Source organism: Colletotrichum scovillei, assembly GCF_011075155.1.
Source record: "Colletotrichum scovillei strain TJNH1 chromosome Unknown Contig00003, whole genome shotgun sequence".
NCBI classification, from domain to species: domain Eukaryota; kingdom Fungi; phylum Ascomycota; class Sordariomycetes; order Glomerellales; family Glomerellaceae; genus Colletotrichum; species Colletotrichum scovillei.
The window spans coordinates 3,617,562-3,633,001 of record NW_023336261.1 but is presented as its reverse complement, the minus strand read 5'-3'; the positions used below and the strand labels follow the sequence as shown (position 1 = coordinate 3,633,001).

General features: G+C 50.9%; 5 protein-coding genes across 5 annotated transcripts; 2 read left to right on the top strand and 3 right to left on the bottom strand.

The window, feature by feature from the left end:
• Nucleotides 1–2,991: 2,991 nt before the first annotated feature.
• Nucleotides 2,992–4,436, bottom strand: HER10_EVM0001951 (uncharacterized protein). Its single transcript, XM_035471683.1, has one exon. It carries the CDS (start codon nt 3,749–3,751, stop codon nt 3,326–3,328), a length of 426 nt encoding a protein of 141 aa, XP_035335699.1. The 5' UTR covers nt 3,752–4,436; the 3' UTR covers nt 2,992–3,325.
• Nucleotides 4,437–4,666: 230 nt separating this feature from the next.
• Nucleotides 4,667–6,739, bottom strand: HER10_EVM0003862 (uncharacterized protein). The gene is made up of 3 exons (XM_035473525.1): nt 6,665–6,739; nt 6,348–6,614; nt 4,667–6,295 (listed from the first exon to the last, which is right to left on the bottom strand). The coding sequence occupies exons 1-3, from the start codon at nt 6,694–6,696 to the stop codon at nt 4,981–4,983; spliced, it is 1,614 nt and encodes a 537-aa protein (XP_035335873.1). The 5' UTR covers nt 6,697–6,739; the 3' UTR covers nt 4,667–4,980.
• Nucleotides 6,740–7,888: 1,149 nt separating this feature from the next.
• On the bottom strand, nt 7,889–8,735 carry HER10_EVM0010432 (uncharacterized protein; the record flags this gene model as incomplete). Its single annotated transcript, XM_035479892.1, has 3 exons — nt 8,510–8,735; nt 8,215–8,436; nt 7,889–8,164 (listed from the first exon to the last, which is right to left on the bottom strand). The coding sequence occupies exons 1-3, from the start codon at nt 8,726–8,728 to the stop codon at nt 7,889–7,891; spliced, it is 717 nt and encodes a 238-aa protein (XP_035336479.1). The 5' UTR covers nt 8,729–8,735.
• Nucleotides 8,736–9,585: 850 nt separating this feature from the next.
• Nucleotides 9,586–10,759, top strand: HER10_EVM0000910 (uncharacterized protein). Its single transcript, XM_035470676.1, has 2 exons — nt 9,586–10,383; nt 10,439–10,759. Exons 1-2 carry the CDS (start codon nt 9,733–9,735, stop codon nt 10,499–10,501), a joined length of 714 nt encoding a protein of 237 aa, XP_035335601.1. The 5' UTR covers nt 9,586–9,732; the 3' UTR covers nt 10,502–10,759.
• Nucleotides 10,760–13,211: 2,452 nt separating this feature from the next.
• Nucleotides 13,212–14,479, top strand: HER10_EVM0009186 (uncharacterized protein; the record flags this gene model as incomplete). Its single annotated transcript, XM_035478684.1, has 2 exons — nt 13,212–13,724; nt 13,988–14,479. The coding sequence occupies 2 exons, from the start codon at nt 13,212–13,214 to the stop codon at nt 14,477–14,479; spliced, it is 1,005 nt and encodes a 334-aa protein (XP_035336360.1).
• Between the last annotated feature and the right edge of the window lie 961 nt (nt 14,480–15,440).

Sequence of the window (15,440 nt, the reverse complement as noted above, 5' to 3'; positions counted from 1 at the left end):
GCCCAAGACCATCTTGTCGGTATGCTTGTAATTCTTTTTCTTTCCTTATGTACGATATTTGACAATCAAAATGCCCTTGCTGAACACTTTGACGATATATGCTCGGTGCATTAAGCCTGGTGTTGGGACGCTGGCGATGTTTGGTCGGAAAGAAATGGTCTTGAGTCTGACAAGAGCTCTGACTGTTGTCGCCCCTGAAATGAAGTGATCTAGCGTTCGAATGAACCGCGTTGAAGTTATCGTGAATGGCCGGCTGGATGTGATTCAGGTTTGGGCTAATGTTAAGCGAAGAGGAAACGCGGAGATGTCGGTATACGGTCCTGAGGTGTGTTGGGTAAGAAGAGGAGTCTTGGATGGGAAGAGGGCCGGGGAATATTGAAAATCAAAGTAGTCCAGGACTGATGAACTCTTTGAGACTCTCGTGAACTTGGATGGCTGCTAATGGAAGCTTTGTCGATGATTGCTCCTACGTGAAGACGACGCACAACTTGTGGTGCTTATCAAATCGACCTGCAGCTTCAGTATCAGTAGAAGAGCAGAAAATTTTTGGGATCGAGATGAGCTGTAGGCTGCGATATGAGGATGTCCTCATATAGTGATGGCGTTTAGATGTGTATAAGAATTGAGAGTCGTGAGAAAATAAATGCCAACACGTAATCCAAGAACTTACCTGTTTGTACTGCGTGAGTGGGTGAGGAAGACGAGAAGACGAAAGTTTTGTCCTTCCACTCGGTATGTAGAACCGGTATGAAGGAGGAAGTGATGTATCAAAGCTCAAGGGCTTAGAAGATATAATGTAGTGTGAGCTCCGGTGATGTGAGTCGTAAAGTAGAAGGGTGCACTGGCGATACCCCGGTTGGTGAGGTGTGAAGAAGGAGAGACTTGTTCAAGGGTCGCGAACTGTGAACTTGAGATGTGGTGCGAGCCTGGTATGGCAAGAAAATAATGTAGAAAAGGGTCTTGTCGATACCTGAGTTTGTGAGGTATGAAGGGGGAAGGGTTGCTGAAAGGTTCCGGGCGCGGTGGATATATGCCCCGTGAGGTGACGTGAGGCGTGTGAGCGGAAGGGTCGAACAAGATCGTTCAGAGGAGGGCTGAGGAAGGTACGAACGAGGCTGTTAGAGGTGTAGCCTGTGCACTCAGTTATCAGTGCGGCACGAAGTGGGAAGAAATTTCTCAGATTTCCCGGGTGTACTTGTTCTGATATAAGCCCATGAGTGGGATGTGTGTATGTGAAAAGTATGAAGGAGGCTTTCGAGAAGAAGTAGAGGCTCGCGTATCGTGGGTGCTCAGCTGTTTTTCGAGTATGAAGAATTAATGGATTCCTTAAAGGGTCCAAGGGATAAATGTGACCGTGGAGTGGGATGTGCCTGCTGTAAGTCTGGCAGCTGCGGAAGAGGATGGTCAAGCAGAGAGTAGAGAAAGGCAAGTGTGGTCCCGAACGCTCAGGAGTCCGTGAGATACGAATGGGCAAGTAATCCCTTAGAGGTTTTGGGTGAGTATGTGATGTGAGTGTAGGCGCGATTTGTATGTGCACATGGGACAAGTGAGAAGGGGGGTGCTCGGTGTAGGGTTCAGAAGGTAGATGGACTTTTGCTCTTTCTTGTTGTGGAAGAAGGTGGAGAAGCCAATCCTTATTTCTGTGCTTTTGTGACTGAGGTGTAAAAATGAAAGTAGGGAATGCCTTTGAGTGGAGGAAGATGTATTGATACAGTTGAAACGGGATGCGATGTTTTCTTGGCAGGCACAATGGTCGACTAAACGGCAGGCACAATGGAGTCGCTTATTCAGGAAGGCAGGTACGCTACAGTGGGATCGGTCTAGGAAGGTGCAGATAATTAAAGGCGGTCCAGCTGTTTGAAATGTTCTGTGTATCAGTTTGTCAACATCAGAGAAGGCTATGTAGGCTAAATGCGACGTAGTGTGGTTCTCTCCCCACGTGAGGCTTAAGTCGACTACACTACTAAATGCTGTCCGAAATGTCACTGTGAGGGGAGATAACAGGTTACCCAGGGGCCAGTAAAGTCATTTTGTCTTTGACTCAAGTTCATTCGGATTGCCGAATGATGTATAAGAGGAGCTCTTCAACAATAACGGCCCAAGTGACATACTATCAAGGCTGTTTGACATCCATTAGGGTATGTGCAAGTTCAGGAGGCATATTTCGGGCCATAGCGACTTCATGGCTATGCCTGACATATTGTGTAAGCGGTTTGATGATTCAAAACTCAGTTCTAAGTTGGGTTCAAGAGATGAAGAAGTTTCCATCACTGAGTGTGGTGCGATATTCTTGGAATCCATCACAGATATCCAACTTGACATTGTTGCTGGATAGCTGATATAGGTGCCGAGAGATTCAGCAACACGACGGAAGTCATAATCTCAAAACTACTCACTCAATTGAAACAAGCTCATCTTAAATATCATGCTTGTACTTGTGGATTTGTACGAAGAGTGGGCATGTTTGTCGTATCTGGAAAGCCTTAAGGGATGGAAACGTCATATGCTTCTTTCCCCAAGCCAACAGCTTTTCTCAGCAAGTCAACAAACCTTGTGTATTGCTTGGATAACAAGCAAAATGCTACAATCGCCAGTAATCACTTCACAGCTGACAAAACTATGGAAAACTCGACATCAGGTTGCGGATTAAGCATAGCAAATGTAGGTAGGACTACGGCAACATGTGTTACAGCTACCAGGAGCTGGATCCACGCTCTCATTCCTAGCTTCCCAAGAAACCCCATCTAAGTGGCAACATGTCACGAAAATTCATTCAATTAACAAAAGCAACGGTGACATGACTGGCAAGCGAGGCGATTCCGAGAATAGTCTAGACAGAGCAATCCTTTGTTAACACATGGTGGGGCGACATGCCAGGCTTTATTCCAGATAGTCCAGACATCAACACTAATATCCTTTGTTCAGATCCCTTAGGTCACCGGTGCAATCAATTGCCACTTGAAACGATGTGTTATCAACAGAGTAGAATTTCTCGTGTGTATCGTCGACTTCGAGGTGGAGTAGTCCTTGCCTCGGTCCCAACTTGTGATATCCAAGTCAAGCAGTGTTGCCTTATTCATACAGTAACTCAGATGCCATTCCCAATCCAAGCTCCCCCATTATCATAGCAAAAATAAAAAGAAACTAAGGCTCGAACACAATGGCCATGGTGACCTTTTCCCCCCGAAAATTCCAACCCCAAACTCCAAGGCGATGCCGGAAAAGAACGCTTCGAGACGCCGAAATTGGCTGTCTCTCGATCCCCGAGATGGGAAGTAAAAGTGTCTCAGACGAGAACGGTTGAGAACCCCTCGGGCCGGGACCCTCAAGATCTCTCATCCTCTTCCGGGACGGACCGGAACTGACTCTCGCGAGGCAAGGGGTTCATCCGGAGCGGGCTGTCATCCACGTCCACGCTGTTGTGGCGTGATGTGCCGGGGCTGACGTTGATGCTGTAGTAACTTGACCGCGCATCGCGGCTCATCGGGCGTTGGCCCTTTCCGAATGTCATGGTGAAGCCGTTGAGGATCTCCTGGTGTCTAAGGTTGGTCTCGTTGAAGGGCCTCTCGCGCGGGTCGGCCTCCTTCTCCTTGTTGGCGGTCTTCTTCTTTGGCTTCTCTTCTTTTGCTGAGCGCCATCCGAATGTCTTTGCGAGGCGAAGAGCTGGAGACTTTGGGTCTGAGCTGGTACGCTCTCCCTGGCTAGGCTCGGAGATGGACTTGCGGCGGCGGAAGTGATCGCGGATGGCCATTGCGAAAGTGTTGATGATGCGTATGTAGAGCTATTGAAGAAATGGGTGATGGAAAGGCAGAAGATAATATCGGTGGCTGATACTCTAAGAGACTGCTTGACAGGATGTCTGATATGTTTGAATAGGTGAAACTGATACTGGAGATATGCGGTGTAGCTTTGGATTGGCGTTGTAGGGTGTGGTTTGTCTGAGTGAAGGAGAATAATGGTAGGGGAGCCCGATGGTATTTATCCAGGTGTGACAAAAGCCAAAAGACTTGGCAGCATGGGAGGGGAACGGATGTGGCGATCCCAAAGAATAGCACCGTTGGAAAGACCCAAGATGGTGGGATCCGTGTTGCTCAAAGGACCTTTCCAGGACCCTGCATCGTTTGGGTTGCTCGCTAGCCGCTGCTTTCACGACCCGTGAGGCCATATGCAGGGCAGCTTCCAAGTGGACTAACAACGCGCTGGGTAGGAGTGGTAAGGTACCACTCACACCATACGGGCCGGAGATCGACTCTCCAGGCCGATGCTACCTTACGTGCTCAAGATGGAAGGCTTCTTAGATGGCGCAGCGTCCGCCTCCGGCTGTATGCGGGGGCCTTCTTCAAATGCGGGGCGACGTCATTCCAAAAACACCTGGTCTGGTGGCCTAGCCATTGCTCTTGGACAAGCTCCCTCGCCTGTGGCCGATAGTAATGCCACCGGGTTCCGATGTTTCCTACTCTCCTCTGATCCAGATGATCTTCAACGTGGCGGGGTTAAGGTCTTCGACGGTCTCGACCCGATCTCTAAACTCATTGTTCTGCATTCTGGCCGTCCCAAAATGTCTTCTTTGAGAAAAATCGACCCGTCCCCGATGGTACCGGCCAGGCCGGTTAGCGCTGCAGGTCTGGATTCCCGCCATGTCTCACTTAGTGCCAGGCACTTTAAACTCAATAGAATCGTAAGCAGCAATTCTCGGGCTCAAGCATCAAATAACTACCCGCGCGTGTGCGTTGAAAGGACATCAATTGGTGCACTCTATCTCCAAAGACCTAGCCATTTCCGGAACGCCGCTGCCAACGCAGTGACAACCGCCGGGCTGCTGCCAGAACCCATCCTGGCCGTCTTCGAGTCTGCCTAGTACCGAATCGAGCCAATTTAGATGTGCAGAAGGGGATACAAGCTTAGACAAAGAAGAACCTTGTGTGTGTGCGCTACCCAGTGTGCGCGAGAGTTCGAGGACCCCTGCTGATCCAACAGGACTCATCGAGATGTGCACTCGGCTCCAAAAACACCAGCGCTGCTAGATCCAAGGCCTCCCAAAGCTGTGAGACCCCAGGCCAGCGCTGCAGATTCCCAGTCCATATCCTCGTCGGGCAGTTCGTCGCCTTCGACAGCAGTGCGGCTTTCCGCAGGGCTCGGCTCGTACGCATCTTCTGGTGCCTCTTCGGGGTTTGCCGTACGCTTCAGGGTACGGCCTTGACGAGTGCTTCTAGATGAAGGTGTCTCTGAAATTGTCATCTCTGCAGACTTATTTTTTTCTGCATGTTGATTGCCCCTGCGTCGCGTGGAGACTGTGTTGGTGTGGCTGGACGATTCCAATTCCGGCTTTGTTTTGTCACTTCCTCCCAGTAGTCTGGGTGGTGGCTTTGCCTTCGATGAATCGTTCGGAGCGAATGGAGTAGAGGCAGCTAGAATGTCATTTACATCCAGCACACGTGTAGCCGCCCATAACCCTTGGCTGAGTCCGCTGAGCAAAACGTCCCATGCCACAGCAGCTACAACAGGATGGTCTGATGCAGATCCCAAGACTTTCCCCAGCGCCGTTGTTGTACGCTCCCACGTCGAGCGTTTCTCTGTGTCAAAAGGCAGGAACCGGCTATGACGATGGTAGTGGGCATTTGGCGCATTGTAGAGCAAAGCAAGCGCGGTGCCTTTGACGTGGAAGGCAAAACTTGCTGTGGACACAAAGCGAAAGAGTTCAGTGAATATGCCGTATGCTCCGTGAGGATCAGAGTACACTGTGCCCCAACTAGCTGGAACGACAGCGGGAATGATAATCGGACCAAAGGTCAGGAGTCGCCCAAAGATTGCGATCCGGGCAAATGTCGCTGTGCCTGTTGTCGACGGAGCCCAGTATATCAGAACGTAAGTAAAGCAGAACGATGCCAAGAGCAAGGCCGGGTGTGGCGTCCAATTGATAGACTTCACAGGCAGTAATCTCTCGCGCAGGCGTCCTAGTGCAGAGGTGGGATGTCTGTCGTCTGCAGTGGTGGTCGGGGCAGGAGTAAGAAGCAGTGCGAGATAGAAGAGGTTCTGGGCGAACGAGAGGCTGACGAGATGTGCCAATCCGAGGTAGGCCCAGACAGAAGGGATTCTTCTTCGTTTACCTTCGACTGCCAACAGCAAGCTCCATGAGACCGTTGCGAGTTCGATTTGCTGGCCCCACCAGAACCGACGAGCTTTCTCGGCGATGATCTCGAGAGCGTCCAAGTGGATTGGGGTATCACTTAGCCAGCGGCCAATAAAGACTTGAGTCGCAGTTTCGTTGGGGATGACTCCATGATCGCCATAGAAGCTAAGGTTCCATGAGTAAGCCAGACAAAGAAAGCGCAGAAGACGAAACAAACCGAACTGGAGCTTCAACTCCACGCTGGTCTGCCCAGACGCGATATGAAAGTTTCGCATAGCCTAAGGCCCAGTAACTTGCAAGAGACAAGCTAATGAGTGCCAAACTTGCGAACAATGGCGCAAGAGCTGAACGGCGAACAAGTCTTGCTCTTGTTCCTTGAGATGGCGGCAAGTGCTGATACGACCTGAACAGACTTCGAGCGACAGTGGTGCCGAGAATCGCCACTGCAAGCGCATGGCCAGCCACCAAGCTCAAAGGCAGGTACCTGAATATCACGTTAAAACTGTTGGCTTTCATTTCGATGATCAAACACACTTCACTTCCGGTTCCAAGGGCACCGGCGCCATGTTTGTTTCGGTGAAATGGCTAGGAGACTAATGCTGATTGTGGTGTTGTTACAGGATAATTAGCCACCTTGAAAGTTGCACCCGAGGTGAGTGATGTCGGCCTCGGGGGTCAAACGATGTAGGTGCGGCGCGCGTCATCATAGCACACACTTGGGCGCGTTCCTTGGAAGCTCACTCGACAGCCTCTGCCTGCTGTCGTCAATCACAGCGTCGGTATGAGGTGTACAACTACCTCTATTCGGGCAAGATGTGCTGTGTCGTCATGGTAGCGGTACCAGGCCAGGTAGACAGGGGCCCAGGGCCTCTGGCGGGAAGTGGAGTTCCAGGACCTGAACTGCACGTCAAGCACAGACCAGCGTGAGCCGGAGAAACAGAAACGGCGGCAGGGCTAGCGCGGGCAGGACTGCGACCAGCCCCACACCTCACCAACCATAAAAATCTCTTCTTGCGATGCAGCCTCTCTTGTCTTCTCTTTTCCTCTTTACTACAATCCGGATCAAATTTACATCGACATATGTTTTTGGTCTGTATGGCGGCTCCGCTATGCGGCTTGCTGAGGGTTGTCCTGTTCTCCTTGGACTTTCTTCCGTTCCCGGCCTCCTAAAGTAAATCCTATGTGAACACCTTTCCTTATCAGCCGAGTATGACGACTCTTCCTGGTATTTGACTGTGGGGTGGTCTCAACATCCTTTTATAAAGGAACCTGAGTTATTAAACTGGAACCTTCAGTGCGGAACGACACTTTTTCGCGTTCCAACCGACCTGAAACCTGTGTGCGGAAGAACCACATGGTTCAAAAGAGCTGCTCTTCCTTCACATGCAAATGCCTCGTAAAAACTGGATTAAACCATGATATTCTACCAGCTGCCTGGTTGGATTATGGAATCTTCCGTCTAAAACATCGGCCGAGTACTTCAGTAGTGGTTTACACTCATGACATGCGGATTGATCTACAAACCGACGTTAAGTTTTGCGCTCGCGACACTGTCGTGTGTTTGCACGGTTGCTGTCAGGCTAGGGACGACGTTAAATTGCTAGCTCTCAATTTCTGAACCATTGAAGCAGAGGCCTTATACGACTGTCCAACACGAACGTTCATCCTCCGCCAAAAATGACATGGGACCGAGCGGGTCCGTCTCTATCGCAGCTTCGACAGAGCGCTTCATCTACCTATGATCGCGCCTTCAAGTTGTCAGACGTAGTTGGAGCCTCGGCCTCCGCGACCATTCTTCCAGACCAGGAATACGAGGACAATAGTCGTCAGCGCGAACCCGAACGTCACAAACTGCATAGCCTGGTCTGCACTTGCCTTCCTGCACCTCTCTAATAAGACACTTTCGGTCATGCCAGGTGCCAAGTACCACTGTCCATCTTGTTTGACTTTTCCACCATTGATGATGTCGTTGTTCCCAATGGCTTTCCAATGCTTTTCGTCACATGCAACACCGTGTAACCCAATTGCGAAAGCCTGCCATCTTGTTAATAGCAAGTACATGGTATGATCATCGATGGACTTACTATACCACCACCGAGGAGCAAGACCCCACTCAAGGTGTCCGCGGCAATCACGACGAGAGCCGGAATGGCGTCTATGAAAACGGATACCAAGCCCAGCACGGCGACAGCTAATCCAAAGCCGCCAGTAAACGTGCTGTATTTGGTTGTCGTGGGAGCGTCGCCAATCTTCTGTCCCTTGACAAGGTCGACAGATAGCCCGAGGACAACGATAGCCATGATACCCTGAGGAACGCGCAGTGTTAGCTCAACCTAACTTCCAGACTTTACTGAACGAGACGAGTGTATCATCACAAACCTGAAGAGCCCAAACGCCCATGCTGATGAGGTTCAGCATCTTCGGAGCTGAAGACTCTACTTCGTTTAGAAGTAAGTGCGGTGCTTCTGCGCGAATGATAATCTTTTTGCTATACGGGATAAGATATGATAATAATACGAGGCAGACGACGAAAACCCGTGACGAAGAAGTACGACAAAGTAAAAGGCGATAGATAGCTCGCTTATATAGTATGCTCATTCAAAAATGAGGACAGTCCTTGAGGAACTGTGTCACTAGAAGGAGCAGACAATCAACAACCAAAACTGATCCTCAATCGGTCCCAAGACGGCGCAGCAAGGCGTTACTTACTCTGTTCCCGTTTCTAAGTGACACATAGATGAACTTCCTGCATGTTTGCGCCGCTGGACGAGTCACAACGATTTCTCATCGGCTACTTGCATATCAGGCAGGCTGCTTTGCCAGCTTCTGCCCGGTACTACTCTCCAATCACCGTACCACAGGGCTTTCTCCCTCTCATCTTGAGGCATACAGTCTGGCTCAGGCTCAAGCCTCACAGGCTGCAGCAGGCAGAAAATCCGAAGAGGCAGTGAGCCAGTTCCGAGACTGATCCTACAGGGTCTTGCCCTCGAAAGCATCGAATCAGGTTCCACCATACGAAGGTAGTCCAACAAGAATTAGTTCGGAAACAAGTAGCCAAGGGAGTGGGCCACCGCTTCGCAAGAAAGAGCAGGTACGACCTCGGTTTTGCTGGTATGACATGTTGCTGTTTGCCCGTCTAATTCTAGAATCACTATCTCGGGCGCCTACTCAGATCGTTGCCTCACCTTGAGTGGAATTTCCCCATGCCAGCACCTGTGAGCACCGCCTTTGCCGGCTGCTCCAGTTTCGGGGCAAATGAACGATATTGATATATTACCTGCCGTGCGAGCATCAGTCGTCGACTTTCTGGCTACTGCTGACTCATCACGCGAAGGTTAAAAGAACTGCTGCGATGAGGTAAGCCGGAGAATCTGAACTTGAGCTTTCCGAAAGATGGCCGGATAAGTGGAGTCCATCTGAAAGTGCGAATGCAACTGTATCCGTCACTTTCCACTGCATTTTGAACGCACGGGCCAAGTCGCGATTGGTCTGCCCAAATTTTTTCGACAGCTTCCATCATCGGCCTGCAAGCCCACATCTCCTGTCCACTGTCCAACTCCGATCCCCGGCTTCATTCATCCGCCACGTCCACAACCTTCGCCATGTCGTCGCTTTGGGATACTCTTTCTGGTCGTAAGTCCTCTCAGAAGGACGCCGGTGCTTCCCAGTCTTCACCGGCCCCCGAACCTACAACCACCTTCCAGAACACCCCAGCACAGTTCGACCCTTCAGCAGGATCTGGCGTCGAGTCTTTCCTTCAGAGCTCATCCTTTGCCGACCCCGCGCAACTACACCCCCTCTCTGGACTGAACAAGGACACACTCGAATACCTTTCTCTCGAAGATGCGGCTCTGGCGGATGTCCCTGGCCAGTCTGCCCTCCCCTCCCGAGGCTTCACCGATGACCTTTGCTACGGAACGGGAGTCACATACTTGGCAGCCTTGTCGATAGGAGGAGCCTGGGGACTGCAAGAGGGTCTGAGGAGATCAGCCAACCAGCCGCCGAAGCTACGACTCAACTCAGTGCTTAACGCCGTCACCCGCCGTGGCCCCTTCCTGGGTAACTCCGCTGGTGTCGTCGCCATTACCTACAACTTTTTCAACGCGGGTATCGGTTACTTCAGGGGAAAGCACGACTCTGCCAACACGATCTTGGCTGGCGCTTTTAGTGGAATGGTTTTCAAGAGCACAAGGGGTGTGCGGCCCATGTTGATTTCCGGTGGTGTTGTGGCCTCCGTGGCCGGTGCCTGGGCTGTAAGTTGCCGCCTTCAGAAGTATATTGGCGTCGCATATCTAATCGTTTTCGCAGGTTGTCCGCAGTACTTTCTTCTCTGCCCCCGAGCCTGTTACTTCCGAGCATGCCACCTTGTAATTTACGACATAACCTGACGAATTGTCCCCGTTGAAACCCGCCAGTAATGATTATTCATTATGCCCATGGATCACGTTGGATCTGTGGACGATGATGCTCGCCATTGCGAGCTTCTTCTATCTGTTGTTTGAGTAAGGGAATTTAGAGCGCCTTAGAGGAGTCTTGGGCATTGTGACGGACGATCTCTCCTCAAGTGGACCCGTGTACAGTATTTAGGAAGGAGCATTAGAAGACCGCATCACTGGGTGGAAGTGGGCGTTCGGTATCTGTCAAAAAAGAACAACATTACACGTTCCTTCTACGTCCAAGTAACCTAGAGGGTTGTTGCCACATTGGACTGGCCTGCCAGCCTGATGACAGTGGAAGAGACGTCCTGAGCAGCATCTAACTAGTACAGGCTCTCCTCAGGCTGCCGATTGCCTTTCATCGTCACCCCATGCCGAAGGAGAACATAGGCATTGAGAGGCAGCAGGCTAAATATCATTTCTATCATGTCCACTTCACTTGAACTCGCGTGACAGCCTGGACGTGAAGTTATCCTTCACTATCAGTTACGGCCACGACCGCGGAAGATGAAGACATCCACAACTCGCGACAAGCTTGATCGATCTTGAGCTGAACAACATAAGAGCGAGAGCGAAGCATCTCGATCGCGCTACATGCGATATAGGGTCAATAGCAGTTCACGTCTACAACGATGTCGGTGGACAATACTTTCTCCCCTACGATACCTCGTCGCCACTGCCTAAAAAATAAGCTATCTCTCCGAATCTCTCAGCGTCCGAGACCACGGTCTCCAACGATTCGGTCGTTGTCGCGTGATGTGCTGGTGGCCTTCTACGGATTTTTGTCGCAGGAGATCGGCCAGACCGACGAGACCGACGATGCCTACGATCAAGCTCACAGCGATGATGGTGCTGAAGGTCTAAGTCCTTTAAGTGAACTCGATGGCCTTGGGAATGACAAGCTGGCATCGTATGCCTTCCTGAGGAAAGAATTTCAAAAACATCCGTAACTTTCGTTGCGAAAATACCGGCTGTCTTCCATTTTTTAGATTCAGGAAGTTTCCCGAGTAAACAATGTTTTGCTTGAGTACTTCCTCTCTGATCGACAGCGAGTCCTTTCGCGTCGTATTGATATACCTTGACAGGAATGGCGACTCGATCCTCCAGAAGTCGTCCTGGCCGGTGTGGACCGACTTCGAAGCTTTCATCGAAACAATATCTGTGTATCATCACGAGGCCACGCTCAAAAGGGGCGGTAGCGTGGAGAACATCAAGCAAACTTTCATACAAAAGGTTGATGACTTTATTCAATCAGAGCCGGAAATTTTCTTGGTCGAGGTAAGTCCAGCACATCGCGTTTCGGGTCGAAGACTTGCGATTGACCCTTCAATAGCTGTGGCAGCGCAAATTGATCAAGTAGCTGCCCCTAATCCTGCAGCTGGTTGGCCAGCCTTTGCTTGCGCCTCTAGCATCAATGTTCGCTGCATACGGCTTCTTTCCTCATGACATTGACAGGCTGTTGGAAGCTTCTATTGACGGAGATCTTAAAGACAATGATGGGCCCGAGGATTTCCGCTGATGAAGTTTGCGCGTTATTCTTGTTCGCTCGCCCCATGGTAGCTCAGCCACGTGTTGACGCGAGTATCGATTGTGCTTCAGAGTTGGATGTTCGTATGCCTTGGCCAGTTTGACACCTGCGTTTCGGTCTTTCTTATATTGCCATGAGGCTCGCGTGGATAAATAATGAACTGCGTTGCCGCATTGCATCTCCTATGTACCCGGTATCAATTGCAAAGACAATGCGGTCTTCTTTCAGTATCAAGGCATGCAAACGGCCAGATTCATCATCAGGAATTACCATCTCAAGCATCATCGGAGATCAAGGACCTAGAAACGGTCTCTAGAGCGGACCTGCCGCAATCAATTGTTGCTTCGGACCCCACTCCCGACTGACTTCGTCTTTCACTCCTACCACCACCGTCCTCGGACTCGAATCCTCAAGCAACATTATTGCAAACTATTCGAATCTTCCCAACTGCTCGTCTTCCAGGTACCGTCAAAATGTGCGGATTTTGGCCTTTCTCGAAGGCACACTACGACAACGAGGATCCGCCAATTGTCTATCGCCTTGGCTGGGATGGCCAGAGATACGCTGTAGATGTTGTAAGTAAATTGTCTCTTGAATACCTTTTGCTTTCTGTCCCCTTTCTTGGAATCCCAACAATTGCCGTTGTTTCCCTCCGTTTGCCTAGTAAGCCCGCGAGGATCTTGCAATGACCTACCCCCTTTTCTTGCCTTTCGGCCTCAGAGACAAAGAGCCGGCCAAGACATCACTGGAGCGGGTTATTGGTATACCAAAAGCTTCAAGCCGCAGTGATATCTCAAGCCGCAGTGGATCTTCATGCGGCTGGGTGAAGAGATCTGACCGAGTTCTCGCCTTGTACCGCTCTTCAGACCTCTTCTCCTTCACATCTCTTTGATCTACTTGATTTTCTACCAATTCACCCAAGACTGTGATGAGGTGAGCAGCCCCAGCTCATCAAAGCCCTCCATCGACAAAGAGGTCTGGTCTCCTGGCATTTGGTCTCTACCCCTGGATGTTCGAGTTTGATACACCAATCGAAACAAAAACGACCGCGATACTCTAGAAACAAGGATTCGGCGTCGAGTTCAATATACCTATAATCGAGTTCAGCAAATCCGCCATGAAGTCTCCCAAGAGCATGTCGGCTGCCAACATCACCGGCCCGCGGCAGGTGCGCTTCACGGAGGACCGCAGCAATCCAGGTGCCTCCTTCCCCGTTACCCAGGGAACCGACACCTCGACTGCTCCTGCCTTCAACACCCACGAAAGCGACGCAGGAGAAGACAGCGGCGTTTTCGTCCACACCTCAACCAATCCCTCTGCCTCAGTCAATCTTGGCCATCAGTTTCCTCCCACATCCTTCGGTCAGGCTGCTCACCCGCACCTCAACCCTTTCATACCCTCCACCCTGCACCCCGCCTACATCGCCGAGACCAACTCGTTCGCGCCTTTCGGTAAACACAACCCGTACGGACTTACCGCGCCTCCCTACATCAACATGGCCGACTACCAGAATGTCGCTCCGCCTGCTGGTGGCCTTCACTTCCAGCCGCCGGTTCCCGACACCACCTACGGCCCCATGCAGCACGTTTACGTGCCTCGCTTCGACAACGGAATGCCTCCGGTCTATCACGTCGGTCTCCCTCATGCTCAGGTTCTGCCAGTGGCTTCTTTTGTTGCCCCGAAGCCTACTCCAGTTCTGCTTGGCGCACCTCTTGTTGTTGTTCATTATTATGCAAGTCCCCAGCACACACACGCCACGATTGCGTCCTGAGCCGAGCGGCTTATGTGATTCATCGGGCATCTGGATTTCTTTGCTTCACCTGGCCGTCCCATTTTCATCTCACTAAGCTCACACAAGGTTTCGAGAAATGGTTTGCTGACTTGAGATTGTAGCAGCCTCCCACCAACAACGTCACCTACATTGGCCAGGCTCCCCCTCAGCCTCCCATCATCATGGCCCAGCAGCCTGCTATGCACGCGGGCATGAGTATGCACCCTCCGATCATGCTTCAGGCTCCTCCCGCCGGTTTCAGTGGCCCTCCCATGTTCCAGGGTGCCCACATGGGTATGAATATGCCTCCCAACATGGGTGGAGGTGGAATGCCCGTCTTCCCAGGTAATACCAATCTTCCTCCGGACGTCACTGGATATGGCAAGACCGCTGGAGAGGTCGCCATGGAACAGGCCCAGTTTGCCTATTCCAATGGCCTCTTCGAGCCCCAGGACTTCAAGCCTGCGGACGATGACCCATCCCGCTACTATCCCGTTCGAGAGGTTGACGGTAACTGGACCCAGCGCAATCGTTTCACTATTGACAACCTTGGCGATTGCCGTTGGTATGTCACCAACGAGGGCTACTTCTACGCCGTCCGTTTGCCCAACTGAAGTGTTCCTTCATCATAGGTATTTCACCTCAATTAGAAGGAAACAAGATGAATTGCTAACGTTTCAAGCAGCGTCAACCGGCAGCGAGATGATTTGGATGACCTTGGGGTGGATGATGAAACGGAGAAGATGTCCTTGTGAGTATGCGAAAAGGAATGAGAAGGCCCCCATGTCTGATCGTAGCAGATGAGTTGAACTTTCCGGCAACTTGCCCTTCAGACCCCTCTAATCCGTCATTGGTCCTCGGGCCGTCAGGTAAGGCATGCAATCTATGGCAAAGCTACAACAACTGACAAGATATTAGAACGCTCATTAGAGCAGGCAATATCTCTGCTTTAAGGAGTTGTTCACGTCATCTGCCCAAGGATAATACGGATACCAGACTGGGTTGAATGGGATGAAAGGGAGAGGAGGATAAAGTCAACGGTTTCCTATGTCGACAGGCCAGAGAATACTCTCGCCCAGGCCGCCAAAGTTGCGGTTAAGGTCGGGATTGGAGGCAGCTTTCGATACGTGGCTTGGATGTAAATCAACATGTCTCTTCCTAGGGTCATTTAACGATGGCTCGAAAGTGGCTGGATGCCTCATTCCGAACCTAGGTAGATTGCGAACCCCATAAAAGTGATGTCGAGACGTTACGTTTGCCTGATTATTTTGCATGCGTGAGAACTTAAAGCGATGCGTCTGAGCGGGCTAATGCAGCTGTCAAGAGGCCTATAAGGTATGATTGAGCGTCACAGGGAATTACTTCTCTGAATTTGAGATCATGATGTCCAAAGAGAATTGAACCCTTCCTTTTTGCCTACTTTTTTTTGCTACTCTTATTGAATGATTGACATGTGATTTGTTTTCAGAGTCCAGTAGCACTGGCTACCTAAGTTGGGTAATTTACTTTGGGCAGGTACAGAAGTCGGGCAGTTCCTTCCCAGGCGAGGTAGTCACTCTGACCTGGCTTTACCTA

What these genes read in the sequence shown, in the direction of transcription:
- HER10_EVM0001951 (XM_035471683.1), bottom strand. Translation starts at nt 3,751, where the DNA reads ATGGCCATCCGCGATCACTTCCGCCGCCGCAAGTCCATCTCCGAGCCT.
- HER10_EVM0003862 (XM_035473525.1), bottom strand. Translation starts at nt 6,696, where the DNA reads ATGGCGCCGGTGCCCTTGGAACCGGAAGTGAA. An exon ending in CCCTTGGAACCGGAAGTGAA is followed by an intron (nt 6,615 to 6,664) that starts GTGTGTTTGATC and finishes CGTGATATTCAG; the next exon opens with GTACCTGCCTTTGAGCTTGG. An exon ending in GGAGTTGAAGCTCCAGTTCG is followed by an intron (nt 6,296 to 6,347) that starts GTTTGTTTCGTC and finishes ATGGAACCTTAG; the next exon opens with CTTCTATGGCGATCATGGAG.
- HER10_EVM0000910 (XM_035470676.1), top strand. Translation starts at nt 9,733, where the DNA reads ATGTCGTCGCTTTGGGATACTCTTTCTGGTCGTAAGTCCTCTCAGAAG. An exon ending in CCGTGGCCGGTGCCTGGGCT is followed by an intron (nt 10,384 to 10,438) that starts GTAAGTTGCCGC and finishes TCGTTTTCGCAG; the next exon opens with GTTGTCCGCAGTACTTTCTT.